This window comes from Amphimedon queenslandica, unplaced genomic scaffold (genome assembly GCF_000090795.2).
Source record: "Amphimedon queenslandica unplaced genomic scaffold, v1.1 AMPQUscaffold_12792, whole genome shotgun sequence".
NCBI classification, from domain to species: Eukaryota; Metazoa; Porifera; class Demospongiae; order Haplosclerida; family Niphatidae; genus Amphimedon; species Amphimedon queenslandica.
Window position 1 is genome coordinate 7,987 of NW_003546972.1, and position 24,864 is coordinate 32,850.

General features: G+C 32.5%; 8 protein-coding genes and 2 long non-coding RNA genes across 11 annotated transcripts in view; 9 read left to right on the plus strand and 1 right to left on the minus strand.

Moving 5' to 3' along the window:
• The first annotated feature begins 6,459 nt into the window (after positions 1-6,459).
• On the plus strand, positions 6,460-6,943 carry LOC109586761 (uncharacterized). Its single transcript, XR_002187218.1, has 3 exons — positions 6,460-6,543; positions 6,586-6,779; positions 6,826-6,943. It is a non-coding gene; the product is annotated as an uncharacterized LOC109586761 (long non-coding RNA).
• Positions 6,944-8,033: 1,090 nt separating this feature from the next.
• LOC109586760 (uncharacterized) lies at positions 8,034-8,812 on the plus strand. The gene is made up of 4 exons (XR_002187217.1): positions 8,034-8,233; positions 8,278-8,376; positions 8,421-8,626; positions 8,673-8,812. It is a non-coding gene; the product is annotated as an uncharacterized LOC109586760 (long non-coding RNA).
• Positions 8,813-10,212: 1,400 nt separating this feature from the next.
• LOC109586755 (phosphatidylglycerol/phosphatidylinositol transfer protein-like) lies at positions 10,213-11,285 on the plus strand. 2 transcript variants are annotated; one of them, XM_020002960.1, is made up of 5 exons: positions 10,213-10,570; positions 10,639-10,674; positions 10,719-10,817; positions 10,860-11,053; positions 11,100-11,285. In XM_020002960.1, exons 1-5 carry the CDS (start codon positions 10,480-10,482, stop codon positions 11,190-11,192), a joined length of 513 nt encoding a protein of 170 aa, XP_019858519.1. In that variant the 5' UTR covers positions 10,213-10,479; the 3' UTR covers positions 11,193-11,285. The 2 variants fall into 2 exon arrangements, with proteins under 2 accessions (XP_019858519.1, XP_019858520.1); XM_020002961.1 differs by having other exon boundaries at positions 10,657-10,674.
• Positions 11,286-12,341: 1,056 nt separating this feature from the next.
• Positions 12,342-13,127, plus strand: LOC109586757 (phosphatidylglycerol/phosphatidylinositol transfer protein-like). The gene is made up of 5 exons (XM_020002964.1): positions 12,342-12,448; positions 12,516-12,548; positions 12,593-12,691; positions 12,734-12,927; positions 12,974-13,127. Exons 1-5 carry the CDS (start codon positions 12,358-12,360, stop codon positions 13,055-13,057), a joined length of 501 nt encoding a protein of 166 aa, XP_019858523.1. The 5' UTR covers positions 12,342-12,357; the 3' UTR covers positions 13,058-13,127.
• Positions 13,128-14,085: 958 nt separating this feature from the next.
• On the plus strand, positions 14,086-14,867 carry LOC109586748 (phosphatidylglycerol/phosphatidylinositol transfer protein-like). Its single transcript, XM_020002953.1, has 4 exons — positions 14,086-14,092; positions 14,405-14,503; positions 14,544-14,737; positions 14,784-14,867. Exons 1-4 carry the CDS (start codon positions 14,086-14,088, stop codon positions 14,865-14,867), a joined length of 384 nt encoding a protein of 127 aa, XP_019858512.1.
• An 827-nt stretch (positions 14,868-15,694) lies between these two features.
• On the plus strand, positions 15,695-16,192 carry LOC109586758 (phosphatidylglycerol/phosphatidylinositol transfer protein-like). The gene is made up of 3 exons (XM_020002965.1): positions 15,695-15,777; positions 15,818-16,011; positions 16,058-16,192. The coding sequence occupies exons 2-3, from the start codon at positions 15,853-15,855 to the stop codon at positions 16,142-16,144; spliced, it is 246 nt and encodes an 81-aa protein (XP_019858524.1). The 5' UTR covers positions 15,695-15,777; positions 15,818-15,852; the 3' UTR covers positions 16,145-16,192.
• Positions 16,193-16,901: 709 nt separating this feature from the next.
• On the plus strand, positions 16,902-17,673 carry LOC105314554 (putative phosphatidylglycerol/phosphatidylinositol transfer protein DDB_G0278295). Its single transcript, XM_020002956.1, has 5 exons — positions 16,902-17,010; positions 17,082-17,102; positions 17,151-17,249; positions 17,299-17,492; positions 17,539-17,673. The coding sequence occupies exons 1-5, from the start codon at positions 16,920-16,922 to the stop codon at positions 17,623-17,625; spliced, it is 492 nt and encodes a 163-aa protein (XP_019858515.1). The 5' UTR covers positions 16,902-16,919; the 3' UTR covers positions 17,626-17,673.
• A 2,124-nt stretch (positions 17,674-19,797) lies between these two features.
• LOC109586750 (phosphatidylglycerol/phosphatidylinositol transfer protein-like) lies at positions 19,798-20,667 on the plus strand. The gene is made up of 5 exons (XM_020002955.1): positions 19,798-19,939; positions 20,008-20,040; positions 20,085-20,183; positions 20,247-20,440; positions 20,494-20,667. The coding sequence occupies exons 1-5, from the start codon at positions 19,849-19,851 to the stop codon at positions 20,578-20,580; spliced, it is 504 nt and encodes a 167-aa protein (XP_019858514.1). The 5' UTR covers positions 19,798-19,848; the 3' UTR covers positions 20,581-20,667.
• Positions 20,668-21,203: 536 nt separating this feature from the next.
• Positions 21,204-24,864, minus strand: part of LOC105314555 (DNA methyltransferase 1-associated protein 1-like) — a 6,304-nt gene continuing 2,643 nt past the window's right edge. Inside the window, exons 5-7 of the mRNA XM_020002958.1 lie at positions 22,000-22,061; positions 21,765-21,822; positions 21,204-21,431 (exon numbers count right to left, since the gene is read on the minus strand). Coding sequence (XP_019858517.1) covers positions 21,219-21,431; positions 21,765-21,822; positions 22,000-22,061 — 333 coding nt within the window. The 3' untranslated portion in view covers positions 21,204-21,218. The remainder of the gene's footprint in view (positions 21,432-21,764; positions 21,823-21,999; positions 22,062-24,864) is intronic.
• Positions 22,673-24,864, plus strand: part of LOC109586753 (uncharacterized) — a 2,647-nt gene continuing 455 nt past the window's right edge. The window contains exon 1 of the mRNA XM_020002959.1: positions 22,673-23,476. Within this exon, the coding sequence (XP_019858518.1) occupies positions 22,927-23,476 (550 nt within the window). The 5' untranslated portion in view covers positions 22,673-22,926. The remainder of the gene's footprint in view (positions 23,477-24,864) is intronic.

Genomic DNA, 24,864 nt, shown 5'->3' on the forward strand with positions numbered 1-24,864 from the left:
TTAACAATTCCTGGCAGTAGTGCTAAACTGCTGATACTAACATGCATACATGTACACATTACAAATAGACTCTATATTATATAGCATACACAATAATAATAAAGTAAAGGCAACCAGTGGTGAATAGTTGAGCATGGAACTGAGTATTTGATACATGCACTTATAAAGCAAAAGCTGATAAACTACATGTACATAATGAGATTATAAATACATTACTATTCATTAATGATTATTGTTTGTATTTAAGAGTTGTCCATAAATAATAATATTTTTCCTTACAAATATGTATTAGCGAATGGCTTAAATGTTCATGTACATTCTAGTCATGATTATTTTGATGATTTTGCTTTAAAAAAACATTTCATTACTCAATCATCAACAGAGTCAACACAATTTACACATACCTGCATTTGTCTATCATTCCAAAGTTTCAAAAATTAAAAGCAGGAAAGAATATAATTAACACAACCTAAATGAATGCACATGTATATGTACTTGTGGCTATAAAAGCAGTCTCTTTTATCGATATCATCTCATAAATCACATGAAAGAGAAGATGGGTAGACTAGTAGAGTATATACTGTTACTTCTATCAGTTGTACTAGTAGTATCTACATTGACTGGATCTACTAACAATTACTACAATGGTAAGATACTGACTACTATACTAATGGATAATATACCTGTTTCAATTATATACTGTATACCAGTTTATTTTCACGGTAAAAATTTTTCGTAAATCTTGCATTTCTAAGATTTTGCGTGATTAATTTTCCCAAATAGCTTGCAGACTGTACCATGTGGCAATGGAAATGCAAAATTTCACCGTTAAAAAATTTTGCAACAGAGCAAGAAACTGCAAAATTTGCGAAAACATTTCATCGCGAAAATTAACTGGTACATGTATATATACTATGAAAAAGAACCTACTGGTAATAAAGGATTCACAGAATGTTGTAAGTTCAGTAATACACTATTGATTAATTTTATTTATTTTAAGCTCTTACTAAGAAATTTGGTGAACTCATTAATGGATCAATAACTCCTAATCCATTGGTTCACGGGAAAGAGTTTCATTTGCAAGGAACTGTACGCATTAGTAAGTTACATATTCACTAGTACCTGTAAAGATCTTTTCCAGACAAAACCATACAATGGGGTATACTGCATTTTACATTGACATACAATTTCAAGAATTTTACTAATATTACTTTCGCGGATGAGAAGTTCAATTTATGTGACTACCTTGATGATTTATTCAATCTACATTGTCCAATACAGCCAGGAATATATCATTTCAATTATACTGATACAAGGGAAGTGCCAAACCAATTTTGGCCAGTGAGTAACAGATACAGTGTATCATTATTACTATTCTATTTCATAGGGTAGGTATTATGCCAAAGTTACTGCATACAATGAGGAAGGAGAGGAAATTGGGTGTGTAAGTAAAGAACTTTCTATCAAATAAAATAGTGAACGTACATAAGTGTATTAAATACAATGACTCTAAGTTAATTGTGTTTTCTTAATAAATGCTGTACATTAAAACATTAATAATAAACAATTTCTGGTATTGCTAATTAACATCATTTTTCATGCAATCACTACTATTAAACAAAAACTTCATTAGAGGCTAGCTGTTGCAGTAATTAATCAATTGAACTTTAAAATAATCAATGCATTCAATGCATAGGAGGAAATAGATGATAGTACTGTGCACATTAAACTATAGACTGGACATAGAGTACAGTCAGTAAACACAATAAGAAAAGAAAATACATTGAGTACAAAAGACTAATGGAAGTAATGTACAAGTATTATACCAGTAGGGTACTATGCATGTACTGCATGTCACAAATACACAAAATTACACTATACATGTTCATGTAACATTATTTCCTTTGACGCAAATTCAATTTATGGAATTTGTCCAATACAACTAGGCATCCACTTGTAAGCCTTGTCATAGGATGCATCCATCACTCACAAAAAGAAAAGGAGCATGTCACTGCATGAGGGCTATACTTGAAGAATAGTTTAATCATAACCAGAGTGTCTTTTCAAAAGAAGATGCTATGACCCAGTGACTAGAATAAGTTATCCTTTCTGGGTTAAGCATCCTCAACTTTTAAGACTCAATATTGTTTAAATCCTCTAAATCATAGCATATAATACACATAAATTAAATAAAATTGTACATGTACATGCAGTAACATTGAAATGACTGGTGAATAGTGGAGTGTGGATCTTAAGTACTTTATATATAGATGCATGTAGTACACTATACATGCATATAATTCATTTTTCAATGTGTGAGTACTGATTTTAGTGTTTTAGTTGTATTGAGAGTATCTTCTACTTTCCTCCCGCACAGTATTCTTGATACATGCAGTATTACTGGTAGACATGATCTACACAAGTTGATAATATCATCACTTGATTTCTCTCATGACAACTACTCTAAGCCAATCCTACAGAAACTGCTTAATGGATATGATGGAGTAAGTCCATACTTATTATTATTAGTAATTTTATATGTTATTGTAACATTTTTCTAACCATTGGAATATATATTTAATAATCATTGGCAAAAATTGTAACCATGATTTCTTTTACTTTCCTACACTATAATCCTTATAGTACATATAATGTTCTGTATGTTATTCACCTTTAATCCTGGTTTTTACTTGCCAGTCGCCACAAAATGCAATGCCAAATTTAGCATCAACTCCTCCTTCCCTTTTCTTCATTTTGTTCTGTTGTTTCATTTGGTCATTAGGACTCTCTCTCATCACTCATTCACTGCCTTCCCTTTCGCACCCTCCTACTATATGCGCACCCTCCTACTTTGTATTAAATTCTCATTCATTAATGTAAATTTCCTTCACTACTTGTTGTTACAATAAAGGAATGTACTATCATAGCTTCCTGTAGTCACTAGACTATAGAATATTCCAAGAGGTCATCAGGGCTATCTTATCTTTCCCCAGGCTACTCTCATTCTCATTCATTCCAACTTCTTCATTTTCTTATTGTTCATTCTTGTTTTATCTTCATTTATCATCTTCTACCTTTATCTATCTTCATTTTTCGTTCTTGCTTTACGTACACAATTGTATTCTTTTCTTGAAATGGCAACCAAACCATCTTCATCTTCTTCTCCTGGTCTCCTCAAACTGGAGGAACAGCTCACTTGTCCTGTGTGTCTTGACCACTATACCAACCCTAAGACTTTACCTTGTCTACATTCATTCTGCCAGCACTGTCTGGAGGGATTACCATTGGATAAGAAGAATGAGACCTATTACCTCTCTTGTCCCACTTGTCGTAATCGTACAGAATTACCAAAAGAAGGAGCACGAGCCTTTCCTGTAGCATTCACTCTCAACAACCTCAAAGAGATACACACTCTAATGAAGAAAGTAGCTAATCCTCAACAGGTTACCTGTGACAACTGTACTACAGCTAATGCCACTGGGTACTGCAAAGACTGCAGTAGGTTCTTTTGTACAAAATGTGATGGAGTTCACAAGAAATGGGGCCCAACTTCCAACCATCAGCTGACAAGTCTTGATGAAGTGACAGCCTCTGATGTCTCTTCTACTTCTGAATTGCTAGCTCCAGCTAAACAGGAGACAACCCTCACTTGCTCTGTATCTGGTCATGATGATTCGTTAAGGTATTACTGTGACACATGTGATGAATCTATCTGTCGTGATTGTATCATGCTGGCTCATAAAGATCACAAGTATAACCTAATAGCTAATAGTTTTAATAAACACAAAGAAGCGCTGGAGAAATCTCTTAATCCGGTAAAAGGGAAAATTGAAGCACTCAAGAAGGTCCTGTCTGCTCTAGCAGAGAGAGAGGGTGAGATCAGAGAGAGAGGAGAAGGAGTCTTAAAAGAAATACATGAAATGGTGGAGAAAATGATGAATGTTCTTCGTCAGTCAGAAAGGAAACTGACTGAGCAGGCAAAAAGGGTCACTGATAATAAACTTAAGTTGCTTTCAGGGCAAATGAAATCAGCAAAAATGAGCTTGAGTCTTCTGGAGGATGTAGGTGATTATGTGGAACAGAGTCTGAAGACAGGCAGTCCTCAACAAGTCCTGAGGTCTAAGAAACAGATGATGGAGCGTATGAGTGAAGTTATTGCAGGGATCAATGTTAAGGAGTTAAACCCAAAGGAAAAGGCTGACTTTGTATTGAGTAAAGATATCAAATCACTACATCACATTGGAGATATTGTGACCTCTACTGCACTACAGCAGTGTAGAGTGAAGAAGATTGATTGTATTAGACCTGCTGGCAAAGCAGTTTCATTTTCACTATCAATGGAGGCACCAGATTCATCTGTTTTGTGTGTTCCCCTCTCTTCTCTGAGGTGTAGTCTAGTACCAGTTGGTAAAGGTGATCAACCCATTACGACTACAGTCACTACCACCAGCAGTGACCTTGGAGTGTATAAGATACAGTGTAATGCTTCAACACGTGGTTCTCACACAGTAAAAGTACAAGTATATGATGTACACCTTGAGGATACCTCACTAGTCATCCCTATCAATCCTTGCCTTGATAAAATCACTCCAGTACATACTATAACTGAGCTTAAGCGTCCCTGGGGAGTTGCTGTAACTGATGATAATCATGTTATAATAACTGAGAATAGTGGTAATTGTGTAACAATACTGGATAGAGAAGGAAAAAAAGTAAAATCATTAGGAGGGGAAGGAGGAAGTGGTAATGTTAAGTTTTCTACTCCTCGTGGTGTAGCCATTACTTCAGACAAATTCATTCTTGTGTCTGATGGTAATTACAGGATCCAGAAGATAAGCATGGATGGATACCTTATAGCATCAGTTGGTGAAAAGGGCAGTGGACCACTACAATTCAGTGGTCCTCGTGGTATAGCCATTTCTCCTATAACAGGACAGGTTTATATTGCTGATAGGAATAATCATCGTATACAAGTCTTAAATCCTGATCTATCCTTCTCGCATTCATTTGGTAGCAAAGGATCGGCTAATGGACAGCTTGAGTATCCATATGACATTGCTATTGACATTCAAGGATTAGTGTATATTGCTGATAGGAATAATCGTCGCATTCAGAAGTTTTCTCCAGATGGAAAGTTTGTGGGTCAGTTTGGTACTGGAGGATCTGGTCCTGGAGAGCTTAACTGTCCAGCAGGTATTGCAATAGACACTGCAGCTACTGGTCTAGTGTATGTTAGTGAAGATAGCAATCATCGTATATCAGTCTTTACTAGTGATGGTGTGTTTGTCAGTAAGTTTGGAAGTGAAGGCAGTAATATCGATCAGTTTAATAGTCCTTTTGGATTAGCATTTAATAAAGATGGATTTTTGTATATTTGTGATTATTTTAATAATCGTCTTGTTGTTTATTAGTTATTATTTCTTCAATCCTTTTTACTTTTAGTTTTATTTTGAAACTTGAATATGTTTTAGTTCTAGTTTTAGTTTAATTTCAGACTTTGATTTCTTTTAATTTTAGTTTTTCCCTTTAAAAATAAATTTAGTTTTGTTTTAGTATTTAAGAAAAGTGTTAGTTTTAGTAAAAATTTGAGTAAATATATCCCATAGCACTAGCCATTTGCTAAAATTACAAGGGCAATGTCGTAACCATGGGTAAACCAAGTGACCTGTGACTACGTCAGGTGCACATAACATATGCATGCATGACCTATAACTAACTAAAAGATATTTTGGTTTCTAACATTTAATTGTATTAGTTTTAGCTTTTTTGAAAACATCATTCATTTAGTTATGATAGCATTATATAAATGTTTGTTCTAAGCAGAATTAGAAATTTTCATTCATCTTATTTTTGTTCTGAGCAACCATCTTGCACACGTGGCATTGAGGAAACGCCTTTTTTGCTTGGAAAATATTTGTTCCAAAGTAATGAGAACAAAATTAAACTCTGATGGAATATACCCACTATATGCTACATTCTAGTGATAATTATTTTGATGATTTTTGCCTTAAAAACAGTTACTTATTCTATCATAAACAAAGTTGACACAAACTTAAACATGTACATACATTTGTGTATCATTGCACTGCAAGTTTAAAAGAAATTGAAAGCAGGAAAGATAACACAACCTACATATATGCACACGTATGGATATAAATGCAGAATCCTTTATCAATATGACCTCATAAATCAAGTCAAAGAGAAGATGAGTAGACTAGTAGAGTATAAACTGTTACTTCTATCAGTTGTACTAGTAGTATCTACATTGACTGGATCTATTAACAATTACTACAATGGTAAGATACTGGCTACTATTAATGGATAACATACCTGTTCGTATTATATATACTATCAACAATAAGAATCTACTGGTAATAAAGAATCATACACATATTGTTGTAAGTTCAGTAATCAACTATATTGAATTATTCTATTAATTTTAAGCTGTTACAAAGAAATTTGGTGAACTTATTAATGGATTGATAACTCCTAATCCATTGGTTCATGGGAAAGAGTTTCAGTTGCAAGGAACTTTACACATTAGTAAGTTACATATTCACTAGTGCTGAAAAGATCTTTTTCTAGAGAAAACGATACAATGGGGTATACTGCATTTCACACTGACACATCCTTTCAAGAATTATATCAATATTACTTTCATGGATGAGAAGTTCAATTTATGCGACTACCTTGATGATTTATGCAAGGTATATTGTCCTATACCACCAGGGACATATCATGCTGATGCAGTAGGATTAATACCAAGCATCTTATGGCCAGTGAGTCACAGATACAGTGTATCATTATTACTATTCTATTTCATAGGGTAGGTATTATGGGAAAGCTACTGCACACAATGAGAAAGGAGAGGAAATGATGTGTGTAAGCACTGAACTTAATGTCAAATAACTTGAATAAAAGTAGTGAAAGTAGATAAGTGCAATATGACTCGAAGTTAATTTTGTTTTCTTAACAAATGCTGCTCATTTAAACATTAATAATATAAATAATTCCTTGTATAACTAATGAATATGCACTTTTCATGCAATCACTACTATTAACAATAAAATGAGAACAAACACATAATTATAACGGAAGCTCATTAATTAGAGGCTAGATGTTACAGTAATTAATTAAATGAACTTCATAAATAATCAATGACCCTTTGAATTCAATGCATAGCAGTACATAGATCATAGTGTGCACATTAAAATTTGGCTGCAAATCAAGTACAAAAGACAAACTTAATAGTAATAAGTACAAATGTTGCATGGAATATACAAGTACAGTATGATACCAGTCCACTGTCCACTCAATACTACACAATGGGGTATACTGCATGTCACAAATACAAAATATTATACTACATGTAACATTATTTCCTTCCTTTGATTTAAATTCAAGTCATGCAATTTGTCCGATACAACCAGGGATCCACATGGAAGCCTTGTCATAGAATGCGCCCATCACTCACAAAAAGAAAGGGAGCATAATCATAGCCAGAGTGTCTTTTCCAAAAATGCTATGTCCCAGTGACTAGAATGAGTTTTCCTTTTAAGTTGAGAGTCCTAACATTTTAAATGTAATTGATTGAATTCTTTAAGATCATAGCATAAAATAAATCAAACAAAATTGTACATGTACATGCAGTAACATTGAAACGACTGGTGAATAGTGGAGTATGGAGCTTAAGTATCTGATATATGCACTTATATAGATAAAAGCTATAAAATACATGATGGCATATTATAAATTAGTAAATGGCTTATAAGTACATTCTAGTCATAATTATTTTGATGATCTTTGCTTTAAAAAACAGTAAGTTACTCAATCATCAAAACAGTTTCAACAAATTTATGCATGTACATGTACATACATTTGTACATCATTGCACTGCAAGGTTAAAGAAATTGAAAGAAGGAAAGAAGATAAGATAACACAACCTACATGAACATGTACATGTATGCACATGTACATGTACTTGCGGCTATAAATGCAGTCTCCTTTATCGATATCATCTCATAAACAAGTCAAAGAGAAGATGGGTAGACTAGTAGAGTATATACTGTTACTTCTATCAGTTGTACTAGTAGTATCTACATTGACTGGATCTACTAACAATTACTACAATGGTAAGATACTGACTACTATACTAATGGATAATATACCTGTTTCAATTATATATACTATCAACAACAAGAATCTACTGGTAATAAAGGAGTCACAGATTGTTGTAAGTTCAGTAATACACTATTGATTTATTCTATTAATTTTAAGCTGTTACTAAGAAATTTGGTGAACTCATTAATGGATCAATAACTCCTAATCCATTGGTTCACGGGAAAGAGTTTCATTTGCAAGGAACTGCACACATTAGTAAGTTACATATGCACTATAGTATTGTAAAGATCTTTTTCTAGAAAAACTCGTACAATGGGGTATACTGCATTTCACATTGACACATACATTCAAGGATTATACTAATATTACGTTCGTTGATGAGAAGTTCAATTTATGCGACTACATTGTTGATTTATTCAAGCAGCATGTACATTGCCCAGTACAACCAGGAATGTATCATTTTAATTATACTGATACAAGCAAAGTACCAGATCTCCTTTGGCCAGTGAGTAACAGATACAGTGTATCATTATTACTATTCTATTTCATAGGGTAGGTATTATGCAAAAGCTACTATGTACAATAAGGAAGGAGAGGAAATGATGTGTGTAAGTACAGAGCTTAATGTCAAAGGACTTAAATAAAAATAGTGAAAGTACATTAATGTGTATTTAATATAATGATTCTAAGCTAATTTTGTTCTCTTAATAAATGCTTCTCATTACAACATTAATAATATAAACAATTCCATGTATTACTAATGATTATCATTTTTTATGCAATCACTACTATCAAGAGTAGATAATAATTAGAGGAGAGTGTCCTACTGTGTCTATACCCCCTGCTTCATCACGGTGTAGAATTGAAGAGTCACATTCCGGTTATTTCCATATTTTATTTGAGTAGTCATTAAAAAATAACTAGAAATAACTATAACTACTCAAATAAAATATGGAAATAACCGGAATGTGACTCTTCAATTCTACGCCGTGATGAAGCAGACCTTATAGCCAGTAGGACACTCTCCTCTAATTATTATCTACTCTTGCCACTATTAATAATAAAATGAGAACAAGCACACATTTATAATGAGAACTCAATACTATAAGATTTCGTTAGAGGCTAGCTGTTGCAATTACCGTATTTCCTTAAATAAAAGCCCGGGCGTCTATTTCCTAAAATGGTATTTGGATCTCGAAAAATATATTAAAAAAACTTCAGCCCAGAGCAAGATTCGAACCCGTAACCTCATGCTTTTGACTTCTGGAAATTCAGGTATTATCCACTAGACTACTGAGACACTCCTAGGCTAGTGTTGTGTATTTACACTTTAATTCTATTGCTACCTCGGCGTTTATTCAAATGTGGCTTCTATTTAAGGATTTACGGTACTACTATTAAAACAGACACACATTTATAATAGGAGCTCAATAATCAGAGGCTAGTTGTTGCAGTAAACAATTCATAAATAATTCATAATCCTTTGCAATCAATGCTTAGCAGTAAATAGATCATAGCAAGAGTGGATAATCTTGATCATAGTAGTGTGCACATCACAATTAGACTGGACATCAAGGACAAAAAGACTAATGCAGCAACTAGAAAAATTGAATGACATGTACAAGTATGATACTAGTCCACTCAATACCACAATGGGGTATGTATTGCATGTCACAAATACACAAAATTATACTACATGTGTACATGTAACATTATTTCCTTTGACGCAAATTCAATTCATGGAATTTGTCCAATACAACCAGGGATCTACTTGGAAGCCTTGTCATAGAATGAGTCCATCACCCACAAAAAGAAAGGGAGCATGAGGGCTGGTTCAGGAATTGATCATAACCATCTTTTCAAGAGATGCTGTGTCCCAGTGACCAGAATGGGTTTTTCTTTTTGGGTTGAGAGTCATCCACTTTTAAGACTTAATATTCTTTAAATCCTTTAAATCATAGCATAAGATACATGTAAATTAAATAAAGTTGTGCATGTACATGCAGTAACATTGAAATGACTGGTAAATAGTGGAGTATGGAACTTAAGTATATGAAAATGAAAGCTATAAAATACATGATGGGAATATAAATTAGTGATATGCTTATATGTACATTCTAGTCAAAATTATTTTGATGATCTTTGCTTTAAAAAACAGTTAATTACTCAATCATTGTAACAGTTCAAGGAAATTTATGCATGTACATACATTGTAATATCATTGCACTGCAAGGTTAAAAGATACTGAAAGCAGGAGAGAAGATAAGATAACACACCTATATGCCCATGTACATGTACTTGTGGCTATAAATGCAGTATCAATATTGATATTGACTCATAAATCAAGTCAAAAAGAAGATGGGTAGACTAGTAGAGTATATACTGTTACTTCTATCAGTTGTACTAGTAGTATCTACATTGACTGGATCTGCTAACAATTACTACAATGGTAAGATACTGACTACTATACTAATGGATAATATACCTGTTTCAATTATATATACTATCAACAATAAGAACCTACTGGTAATAAAGGATCATTCAAAGATTGTTGTAAGTTCAGTAATAAACTACTGAATTAGTCTATTAATTTTAAGCTGTTAGTGAGAAATTTGCTGAACTCATTAATGGATCAATAACAACAAATCCATTGATTTGTGGAAAGGCATATTATTATCAAGGATCTTTAAATATCAGTAAGTTTCATATTCACTATAGTACTGTAAATCTTTTTCTAGAGAAAACCATACAATGGGGTATACTGCATTTCACATTGACACATCCTTTCAAGAATTATGCTAATATTACTTTCATGGATGAGAAGTTTAATTTATGCGACTACATTTATGATTTATTCAAGGTATATTGTCCTATGCAACCAGGAACATATCATACTGATGCAGTAGGATTAATACCAAGCATCTTATGGCCAGTGAGTAACAGATACAGTGTATCATTATTACTATTCTATTTCATAGGGTAGGTATTATGCCAAAGCTGCTATGTACAATAAGGAAGGAGAGGAAATTATGTGTATAAGTACAGAACTTACCGTCAAAAAACTTGAATAAAAATAGTGGAAGCACATAAATGCATAATGACTTTAATTTGATTGTGTTTTCTTAATAAATGCTGCTCATTAAAACATTAATAATAATAAACAATTCCTTGTATAACTAATGAATATGCATTTTTCAAGCAACCACTAGCTACTATTAGTAACAAAATGAAAACAAACACACATTTATAATGAGAACTCAATACTAAGACTTTGTTAGAGGCTGGCTGTTGCCATCACTACTATTAAAACAAACACATTCTGACAATAGGAGCTAAATATAACTAGAGGCTAGCTCTTGCAGTAATTAATTGATAAGTAATCCATATCTTATGCATTAAATGCATATCAGTAAATATTTCATAGTAGAGTGCACATTACAATTAGACTAGACATCAAGTACAAAAGACGAATGGAAGTAAGTACAAAAATTGCATGGCATGTACAAGTATGATACTAGTGGGATACTAAAATGAGGTATACAAGTACTAGATGTCAAAAATACACAAAATTATACTATACATGTACATGTACATATTTATGGAATTTGTCCAATACAACCAGAGATTGATCCACTTGGAAGCCTTGTCACAGAATATGCCCATCACTCACAAAAAGAAAAGGAGCATATGAGGGCTAGTTCAGGAATAATAATATGATCATAACCATGAAGAGTGTCTTTTCCAAAGATGCTATGTCCCAGTGACTAGAATGAGTTTTCCTTTTAAGTTGAGAGTTCTCAACTTTTTAGATGCAATTGCTTGAATTCTTTAAGATTATAGCATAAAATAAATCAAACAAAATTGTACATGCAGTAACATTGAAATGACTGGTGAATAGTGGAGTATGGAACTTAAGTATTTGACATGTGCACCTATACAAATAAAAGCTATACAATTCATGATGGAATTATATAAATTATTAAATGGCTTTTAAGTATGTTCTAGTCATAACTATTTTAATGATTCTTGCTTTTAAAAACAGATAATCAACACAGTTTAAACAAGTTTACATACGTACATACATTTGAATATCATTGCATTGCACAATTAAAAAAATTGAAAGTAGGAAAGAAGATAAGATAACACGACCTACATATATGCACATGTACTTGTACTTGTGGCTATAAATGCAGTATCATTTATCGATATCTTTTCATAAATCAAGTCAAAGAGAAGATGGGTAGACTAGTAGAGTATATACTGTTACTTCTATCAGTTGTACTAGTAGTATCTACATTGACTGGATCTACTAACAATTACTACAATGGTAAGATACTGACTACTATACTAATGGATAATATACCTTTTCAATTATATATACTATCAACAACAAGAACCTACTGGTAATAAAGGATTCACAGATTGTTGTAAGTTCAGTAATACACTATTGATTTATTCCATTAATTTTAAGGTGTTAATACAAAATTTGCTGAATTCACTAATTTATCATTAACTCCAAATCCGCTGATTCGTGGAAAAGAATGTGAAATGCAAGGAATTTTTCATAATAGTAAGTTACATATTCACTAGTACTGTAATGATCTTTTTCTAGCGAAAACCATACAGTGGGGTATACTGCATGTCACAATAACATATACTTTCAAGAATTATATTAATATTACTTTCGTGGATGAGAAATTCAATTTATGTGACTACTTTGTTGATTTATTCAAGATACAATGTCCTTTGCCACCAGGAATATATCATGATGATTCAGTACGAACAGTACCAAATATCTTTTGGCCAGTGAGTAACAGATACAGTGTATCATTATTACTATTCTATTTCATAGGGTAGGTATTATGGCAAAGTTACTGCATACAATGAGGAAGGAGAGGAAATGATGTGTATAAGTAAGGAATTTACCGTCAAATAACTTAAATAAAAATAGTGAAAGCACATAAGTGCATAATGACTTTAAGTTGATTGTGTTTTCTTAACAAACGCTGCTCATTAAAACATTAATAATAATAAACAATTTCTTGTATAACTAATGAATATGCATTTTCATTCAATTACTAGCTACTATTAATAATAAAATGAGAACAAACACACATTTATAATGAGAACTCAATACTAAGATTTCGTTAGAGGCTAGCTGTTGTAGCAATTAATTAATTGAAATTCACAAATAATCCTATCCATTCAATGCATAGCAGGAAATAGATCATAGTAGTATGGACATTACACTATAGACTGGATATAGAGTAAAGCCAGTATACACAATAAGAAAAGAAAATACAAAAGACAAATGGCAGTAAGTACAAATATTGCATGGCATGTAGTCCACTTAATACTGCAATGGGGTACACTATATGTCACAAATACACAACATTAGTACATGTACATGTTCATGCAATTTGTCCAATACAACCAGGGATCCACTTGGAAGCCTTTTCATAGAATGCATCCATCACTCACAAGAAAGAAAAGGAGCATGAGGGCTGGTTCAGGAATAGTTTGATCATAAGGAAATGAGGATTCCACAAGCACATCCATGTATAACCAGAGAGTCATGATCAACAAGTTTATATCCACTTAATCCATCCGTGTACATGTAAGCTCTTCTACTTTGCCATTTCTCACGGTCAGTCTCTCTTCAGTCTTCATTCCTAACTTATAATGTACATGTGCTTCAATGCCTCAAGGCAAGTCGGTATTCCTTTAATTAATATAGTACCAGAACCAATAACAAATATCAGATCTTTTTCAAGAAATCCTGTGCCCCAGTGACTAGAATGAGTTTTTCTTTTTGGGTTGAGAGTCATTGACTTTTTGTAAGCAATATTGCTAAATTTATAGCATAAGATGAATCAAATAAAATTGTATATGCAGCAACATTGAAATGACAATGCCACACACATATACATGTATAAGATTTACATGATGTACTTGTACTTCATAATGAAAGGTAAACTTATCTAAGAAATTTAGCAGTTCATCAGAATATAGTGAGGCACCAGTAACTGAGTCTACAGTCAAAGAGAAGATGGGTAGACTAGTAGAGTATATACTGTTACTTCTATCAGTTGTACTAGTAGTATCTACATTGACTGGATCTACTAACAATTACTACAATGGTAAGATACTGACTACTATACTAATGGATAATATACCTGTTTTAATTATATATACTATCAACAACAACAACAAGAACCTGGACCTAAAGATTGTTGTAAGTTCAGTATATAATACACTATTGAATTATTTTATTAATTTCAAGCTGTTACTAAGAAATTTGGTAAACTCATTAACGAATCATTGACTCCATATCCACTGATTCATGGGAAAAAGTACACCATACAAGGAACTTTTTATACTAGTAAGTTATACATCCAACATTATTAACATTCTTTTTCTAGACAAAACAGTGCAGTGGGGTACAATACATGTCACATTGGCATATAATTTCAGGAATATTGCTAATTTAACTCTTGTTGATGAAAAACTGAATCTATGCGACTTCACTGTTGATTTATTGAAGCTGCATTGTCCAGTACCACCAGGAATATACCAGTTCAATTATACTGATACAGTCCCAAAGCTCTTTCCACCAGTGAGTAACAGATACAGTGTATCATTATTACTATTCTATTTCATAGGGTAGGTATTATGCCAAAGCTACTGCATACAATGAGGAAGGAGATGAAATGATGTGTCTAATGATAGACATTGATATAAATTAATGAATTAAATACATTGTGAAAATTAAAACTTTAAAGTGCTTGTTTTCTTAGCTAGACTATTGTTTGAATAATCATTCAAATATCAACAACATAAAAAATCACTGTAACTAATGAATATCATTTTAAACACATTCACTCACATGTATGTAATAACTCTGCTATTCCTAAAGGTAGAGTAGCAAATTGTGAATTATGGAACCTAAGTATTGCACTTATAAAGGCAAAAGCTAAAATATGTGACGATGGCATTATAAAATACGTTACTACAAGTATATTAGCATTATTAGGAGCTACCAAGGCAGTAAAAATTTTGGTAGAAAAAGTCTTGGTCATTAATGGATTGTCCCTCAATAATATTAAAATATTTACCTGACATACAATACAAATATGTACCTGTATTAGTGAATGGCTTACATGTACAAGTACATTCTAGTCATAGCTATTTTGATGACTTTTGCTTTAAAAAACAGTTAAGTACTCAATCATAAACATAGTTTAAACTTCTCAACACAAATTCACATATCATTGTACATGTACGTCAGTATCATTGCACAAGATTCAAAGTCAAAGAGAAGATGGGTAGACTAGTAGAGTATATACTGTTACTTCTATCAGTTGTACTAGTAGTATCTACATTGACTGGATCTACTAACAATTACTACAATGGTAAGATACTGACTACTATACTAATGGATAATATACCTGTTTCAATTGTATATACTATCAACAACAAGAACCTACTGGTAATAAAGGATTCACAGATTGTTGTAAGTTCAGTGATACACTATTGAATTAGTCTATTAATTTTAAGCTGTCACTAAGAAATTTGCTGAGTTCACTAATGTATCATTAACTCCTAATCCATTGATTCGTGGAAAGGCATATCATATACAAGGAACTTCTGATATCAGTAAGTTACATATTCACTAGTAGTGTAAATCTTTTTCTAGAGAAAACCATACAATGGGGTATACTGCATATCACAATGACATATAATTTCAAGAATTATACTAATATTACTTTTGTCGATGAGAAGTACAATTTATGTGACTTCCTTGTTGATTTATTGAAACTACACTGTCCAGTACCACCAGGAATATATCCGCTCAATTATACTGATACAATACCAAAGCTCTTTTGGCAAGTGAGTAACAGATACAGTGTATCATTATTACTATTCTATTTCATAGGGTAGGTATTACGCCAAAGCTACTGCATACAATGAGGAAGGAGAGGAAATGATGTGTCAAATGATAGACGTTAATATAAATGAATGACTTGAATACATTGTGAAGATTAAAACTTTAAAGTGCTTGTTTTCTTAGCTAGACTATTGTTTGAATAATCTTTAAAGTATCAACAACATAAAAAAATCACTGTAACTAATGAATATCATTGTAAAAGCATTCACCTACATGCATATGTAATAACTCTGCTATTCCTACAGACAGCATAGTAAATTGTGAATTATGGAACTTACATGTAAGTACCTGTATCTACATTCACATGCACTTAAAAAGAGAGAATCTTAAAATAAGTGACGGCATTATTATTATTATTATTATAAATACATTACTATTAAACATGTATATTGGGGGCTACCAGAATAGTACAAATTTTGGCACAAAAAGTCTTAGGAAGTAATGGGTTGTCCCTCAATAATAATTAAATATTTAACTGACATAGGATACAAATATGTACCTGTATTTGTGAATGGCTTACATGTACATGTACATTCTAGTCACAACTATTTCTGCTCTAAAAACAGTTAATTACTCCATCATCAACACAGTTTAAACATCTCAATACAATTTACATACATTCAAATATTGTTGTACATCAGTATCGTTGCAGAAGATTGAAACAAATTGAAAGCAGGAAAGAAGATAAGAAAACATAAAATGATGCTGCCACACCAATGACACCATACAACACAAAAATATATTACACAACTTACATGCATGCACATGTACATGTACATGTACATGTACTTGTGGCTATAAATGCAGTATCCTTTATCGATATCACCTCATAAATCAAGTCAAAGAGAAGATGGGTAGACTAGTAGAGTATATACTGTTACTTCTATCAGTTGTACTAGTAGTATCTACATTGACTGGATCTACTAACAATTACTACAATGGTAAGATACTGACTACTATACTAATGGATAATATACCTGTTTCAATTATATATACTATCAACAACAAGAAGAGCCTGGACCTAAAGATTGCTGTAAGTTCAGTATATAATACACTATTGAACTATTTTATTAATTTTAAGCTGTGACTAAGAAATTCAGTAAACTCATTAACGATTCATTCACTCCATATCCACTGATTCCTGGAAAAAACTACAATGTACAAGGAACTATACTTATTAGTAAGTTATGTACATGCATATATTCAACATTACTAACATTCTTTTCTAGACAAAACCGTAGAATGGGGTACAATACATTTCACACTGGCACATAATTTCAGAAATACAGTTAATATTACTTTTGTCAACGAAAAACTAAATCTATGCGACTTCATTGTCGATTTGTTGAAGCTACATTGTCCAGTACCACCAGGAATATATCAGTTCAATTATACTGATACAGTACCAAAGCTCTTTTGGCCAGTAAGTAACAGATACAGTGTATCATTATTACTATTCTATTTCATAGGGTAGGTATTATGGGAAAGCTGCAGTGTACAATGAGGAAGGAGAGGAATTGATGTGTCAAACGATAGACGTTAATATAAATGAATGACTTCAATACATTATGAAAGTTAATCCTTTAAAGTTCTTGTTTTCTTAGCTAGACTATTGTTTGAATAATCATTAAAATATCAACAACATATAATATCAATTTAAATGCATTCACCTACATGTATGTAATAACTCTGCTATTCCTACAGGCAGCATAGTAAACTGTGAAGTATGGAACTTAAGTATCTACAATCAGGAGCCCTGCTACAATGTACATGTATACACTGTACATGCACTTATAAAGATAAAAGCTAAATACAAGACGACATCATACATTGTAATTAGTAATACACTACCATTCATATTGGGGCTATGTAGCTAGAAAAAAATTAGTACAAAAAATCTCCGGAATTAATGGGTAGTCCCTCAATAATGATTAAATATTTACCTGACATAGAATACAAATATATATATACCTGTATTAGTGAATGGCTTATATACATGTGCATGTACATTCTAGTCAAAAATATTTTGATGATTTTTGCTTTAAAAAAACAGTTAATTACTCAATCATCAACAAGCACAGGACACAATTTTACATACATTCATATATCATTGTACATCAGTATCATTGCACAAGATTGAAAAAAAATTGAAAGCAGAAAAAAAGATAAGACAACAAAAAATGATGCTACCACACAATTCAGCACAAAATACATAACATGACCTACATGTATGCACATGTACATGTACATGTGTACATGTACTTGTGGCTATAAATGCAGTATCATTTATCAATATCATCACATAAATCAAGTCAAAGAGAAGATGGGTAGACTAGTAGAGTATATACTGTTACTTCTATCAGTTGTACTAGTAGTATCTACATTGACTGGATCTACTAACAATTACTACAATGGTAAGATACTGACTACTATACTAATGGATAATATACTTGTTTCAATTATATATACTATCAAATACAAGAACCTACTGGTAATAAAGGAGTCACAGATTGTCGTAAGCTCAGTATCTAATACACTATTGATTAATTTTATTAACTTTAAGCTGTTACTAAAAAAATCATTGAAGCCATTAACGTATCAATAACTCCAAATCCATTGATTCGTGGAAAAGCATATCATTATCAAGGAAATTTAGGTATCAGTAAGTTTCATATTCACTAGTGCTGTAAATCTTTTTCTAGAGAAAACCATACAATGGGGTATACTGCATATCACAATAAGACATAATTTCAAGAATTATACTAATATTACTTTCGTCGATGAGAAGTTCAATTTATGTGACTACTTTGTTGATTTATTGAAGCTACATTGTCCGGTACCACCAGGAATATATCAGTTCAATTATACTGATACAATACCAAGCCACTTTTGGCCAGTGAGTAACAGATACAGTGTATCATTATTACTATTCTATTTCATAGGGTAGGTATTATGCCAAAGCTACAGTGCACAATAAGGAAGGAGAGGAAATGATGTGTCAAATGATAGACGTTAATATAAATGAATGACTTGAATACATTGTCAAAGTTAATATCTTAATATGCTTGTTTCTTAGCCAGACTACTGTTTGAATAATCATTAAAATATCAACAACATTAACAATATAAAAACTCATTGTAAATAATGAGAATCATTTGAACACATTCACCGACATGTATGTAATAACTCTGATATTCCTATAGGCAGTGTAGTAAAATTAATTGTGAAAATATGGAACTTTAGTATCTACATGTACATGTACGTGTATTTATTTATAAAGATAGAAGCTGAAATACATAACGCCATTATAAAACACAACTCATATTGGGGGCTACCGAGATAGTAAAAAATTTGGTACATAAAGTCTTAGGAATTAATCGGTTAATTGTCTCTCAATAATGATTAAATATTTACCTGAAACAGGATACAATTATGTACCTGCATGTATTAGTGAATGGCTTACATCTACACGTACATTCTAATCATAACTATTTTGATGATTTTTGCTTAAAAAAACAGTTACATTTGTAAATACTCAATCATCAACACAGTTTAAACTTCTCAACTCAACTCAACTTACATTCATATCGTTGCACAAGATTCAAATAAATTGAAAGCAGGAAAGAAGATAAGACAACAAAAACAAAAAATGATGCTACGACACTATGCAGCACAAAAATACATCAAACGACCTACATGTATGCACATGTACATGTACTTGTGGCTATAAATGCAGTATCCTTTATTAATATCACCTCATAAATCAAGTCAAAGAGAAGATGGGTGGACCAGTAGAGTATATACTGTTACTTCTATCAGTTGTACTAGTAGTATCTACATTGACTGGATCTACTAACAATTACTACAATGGTAAGATACTGACTACTATACTAATGGATAATATACCTGTTTCAATTATATATACTATCAACAACAAGAACCTACTGGTAATAAAGGATTCACAGATTGTTGTAAGTTTAGTAATACACTATTGATTCATTTTATTAATTTTAAGCTGTTACTAAAAAATTTTTTGAATTAACTAATGAATCATTAACTCCATATCCACTGACACGGGGGAGAAGGTTCCATTGGAAAGCACAGCTACACAACAGTGAGTTAGCAATGACTGACATCATAAAATGTACATTGTATACATGCACTTATCCATTTCTAGGAAAAACCATACAATGGGGTATACTGCATTTCACAATGACATATAATTTCAAGAATTACACTAACATCACCTTTTTTGACGTGAAATTAAATTTATGCGACTCCCTTGATGACTTGATTCACACCCGCTGTCCATTACAACCAGGAACATATCAAATGAACTATAACGCTAAAGTACCAAACCAATTCTGGCCAGTAAGTGCATATAACGTTCAATTAGATTATATTATATGCCCCATACACTCTAGGCCCAGTATAAGGCCTATATTGCTACTTATGATGATAAAGGAGAGCAAACACTATGCCAGACAATGGAACTTGTCATTGCCTCATAAAATTATTAAACATCATAATGTCTCCAGTGAACATACATCTAAATATCAATAAAATATCCATACTAGTGTGTACAATCAATACCTTAATAAATACACATTACATAAGTGACCGCACGTTAAAAAAATTCGCTACCCAAGGTACTAGTCCAACATAGCTACACGTGTCATTGTGTCACTATCATTGTGGAGTTACTTAATACAGTATCTCTTAACTGAAATATTGCACAATACTATACACGGTATATACGTGTAGCAGCTGAGGCCAACAGAACGAATGTTATAATACAGTGTAGCTTGCTTTGTAGAGTAGTCGAAAGTACATGTACATGTACATATTACACGCGACTGTTGAATACAATAAATACAAATTACAATGTGCATAATGACAATAATATGTATATGTACCTGTACATGTATTATAAATACACAGAGTGTTGTTCATTCCAATAAATAAACATACATGTATACATGTACTAAATACTGATGTACATGTACGTGAGTGAACAGGGTTCCCTCCAGGATTACGTAACCACACTCGTTTCACGTAGCAAACAATAGAAAGGCTTTCGGTTACAATTACTTTAATCAATTCACCGCACTTTATTAAAATCGCGTTTAAAAGGGTTTTTTGTGCTCTTTCATAACAGTTCAATGGGAACCCTGTAGAGTGAGTAGTGACTAACTTGTTCCTTTGTTCTATTGAAGAGTCTCTCCAGTTGTGCTTTCCTCTTGGTCTCATGAGGAGCATCATAAGATATTAGCTGACTGTCCTCTACGGACGGGTCACGTAACTTTAATAAACGATTATAAACACTGTAATAACGAGCCTTGAGATCCTCCACTGAGCGTTTCTGAGAGAGAGATAAGAGTAAGATACCGTATAGCGGGTTATTTTTGTGGCGCTTTCTTTTTGGGGGTTACTACGAAATACATGTACATGTATACACATGTACATGTACACCTACGAAATCTCATTGAAGTTCCGTCCCCTCACAGGCCACATGTACATGTACATGTACATGTATGTCAACTGTCAACTACGAAAATTAAAACATCAAATTGTCCCACTAGGAGCAAACCGTGAAATACAAAATAACCCACTACATCATACATAAACATTGACGGACACAAGATAAGAGAAAGAGAGAGAGAGGGGGGGAGACTAAAAGTAAATAACACATTACTTGGAATTTTTCAGTGTCAAACCTGTCTTGAATAATGACAAACCTTAAATCAAACTGTCTAAAGAAATAAAACAATAAATGACATGGAGTGTTGTACATGTATACATGTACAATCTCTTTCTTCCTTTTAGTATTTAACCTCCTCCTTCAAATTCACACTCTCCATTTCCCACTATCACTGTCATCAAACTCATCATCATCATCATCATTATGTATTTTATTTTTATTATTTTACCTGCATAATTCAAAAAGATGATCTGTTTCTAGTTTACTCCAACCAGTCTCTTGTAAGACACTCTACATATACAAAATAATGATAAAAATTATAATTGAACTATATACATGTATGTACATTGTACCTGTACATGTATGTCAATAATTTACTAATACAAGTACATGTACGTGTACATAGCAATATTTGAGTTGATTCCAACAATTATTTTTCAAGTTATAAGCATTTTCAAAACTAGCAAAATGGTTTGAGGCCAAATTTCGTCAAAAATGGCTAGGAGAGAATTTACTGTTTTTATAATTTTTTCTGATACATATACATGTTCTTAAGCTACATAGCAACTTTGAGCTAATTCTGCTCAAATTTGGATTTTTTATGAATTTTTAAACTTACTAAAAAATCAAACAAATGACCGGAATGAGCCCAAATTTTGTCAAAATGGCTAGGAGAGTATTCACCATGTTTAAATTTTTTCTGATACATAATATACATGCTATTAACTTTAAACAATGTATAATGCATGTACATGTGCTATAAATATGATTAATTGCTTGTGTACACACACATTCATGCTCTGAGCCAACCCTCAATGCCATTGTTTGTATAAGGATATAGTTAATGATATTCATGAGCCAGTAGTGCATAGAATGATCTAGAACATTCCTGAAGTTCAATCACTGTACACACACACTGCAATGGTGTATCACTCCTAGCACTGAATATTCTAGAAGACTCTGTCCTAAACTAATCTACATGTATACACCAGAGCATAATGTCACTGGTAGATCAACCTAGAAACTTCATGAATAGTTTAGAAATGAAAATCACTGACTATAAAACAGAGAGAGCAAAGGCAACAAAACTCAGAGTTATAAAACAAGCGAAACTAGTCACAAGAGGAACTTAGAGAAACTTCAAGAGATAAAGAAGATGCCTAGTCTAAAGGTTCACTTTAATGGAGAGACAAGAAGGACACAAGTCCAGGAAGACGTCACTTATGATGGTCTCTTACAGAGTATCATCTCTCTATTCCCTGGACTGGATGAATCCAGTGCTCCTACACTGAGGCTCTTCTATAGAGACACTGATGGGGACATTATCACCCTCTCCTCTGATGAAGAGGTGACCACAGCTATAGCTGAGATACCCTCGGGCGGAGTCTGGAGGTTGACGGCTCGTTTGGTAAAACCTCCTTCCAGTTCTTCCTCAGGAAGTGGAAACCAGACACACCCACTTTTAGATCTATTTGAAGCTCTAGTGAATCCACTTCAGAGCGTACTTGATAAAGAAGAGAATAAGACTGGAGAAGAGAGCGAGAAGAAAGAAGGAGAGGAGGAGGAGACTAAACAAGAGGAAACAACAACTGAAGGAGAAGGAGCCAGTCCCAATGAAGAAGGAGTCACTGCTGAAGGGAGTGAGACAGTAAAGGAAGATGAAACTAAAGAAGAGAAAGTCAAATCAAAACCCAAGACAGGCAGTGGTCCAGTCTGGACTACCTATGAGATAAGAATGGGTCCATCTCATAATAAATACTGTCAATGTCACAGACGCTTGCTGAGGCCACAACCATCACTCTTCAGTCTAAACTTATTTTAAATTAAAAGGACACTAAAACTTATTTTGAACTCGTATCATTATCATGTACATATATTGTTGTTAACAGTTTATTAATAGCTACCAGTAATTATTGCTGTCTTTGTGTTTAAAGTGTGTCATCATTATTATTCGTAAAATGATATTTTAAACCTTACATAAAGTTGACTTCAAAACATTCCTATTAGCAAGCAATGAGTCACAGTCTTTAAGTGAATGATATTGTACATACTGTGATCTTTATTTATTGTTGCTACGAAACCATATAGTGTACATGTACCTGCAATGTAAACACCAGTCTATCACAATCATGTGCAGTATAGCAGGAAATTTTCATTGCCATGAAATTTCATTGTCCATCCAAGAAGGCCTTAAAATAGCTTTTATTTTTTAACCCAATCATGCCCACATTACATTGTGTATTTTAAATTTTAATTGTCTAAAATTTATGTTGAAACTTTTGTCCAACGAAACAAACAAAAATTAGCACTTAATGAAAAAACGTCAAATTAGATTTAATTATCTAAGCCAGTTTAAAGGTTATGGGCATCAAACATAATCTATAGACAAAAGTATTTTTAAATTACATGTAGTTCTGAAAATGACAAAAATTTTAATTTTACAAATTGGCTTTATTTTGAAATACGTATTACATTTTCTGATACATAACAATGTCGTCATGCTTTGTAGAAAGCTTGAGCTGTTCCTGACAAATCAATAAGCACTATTAAAAATGGGCCAATTTTTGAATAAAAAAACTAAGGCTATAGCCCATGGTTTTTTTATTGTCTCTAACATCACCCCTAATTATTATTCCATTGTCTGATACTAGTACAATAATTTAAGTCCTTTATGCTGTGTACCAATTTAGTATTTACAGTAGATGATTGTGTCAAAAAATTAATTTTTAGTGGTACATGTACATGTAGTTTAGCACTAGGCTACTAGCATATTCAAAAATTAAATCAATTAATAATTACATGTACATGTACATGTATTTTATGTTCACACTGGTGTACAATATTTGTTTATAATAACAATTGTATAAGCCAGTAGTGTAGAATAATCTAGAACATTCCTGAAAATATCTTTTCATCAACTTGTATGTACACAACAGCATTAGTGTATCACTCATAGCACTGAAAATCCTAGAAGACTCTATACTACACAAATCTACATGAGAGCATAACATCACTGGTAGATCAACCTAGAAGCTTCATGAATAATCTAGAAATAAAACTCAATGACTATAAAAGAGAGAGAGCAAAGGCAGCC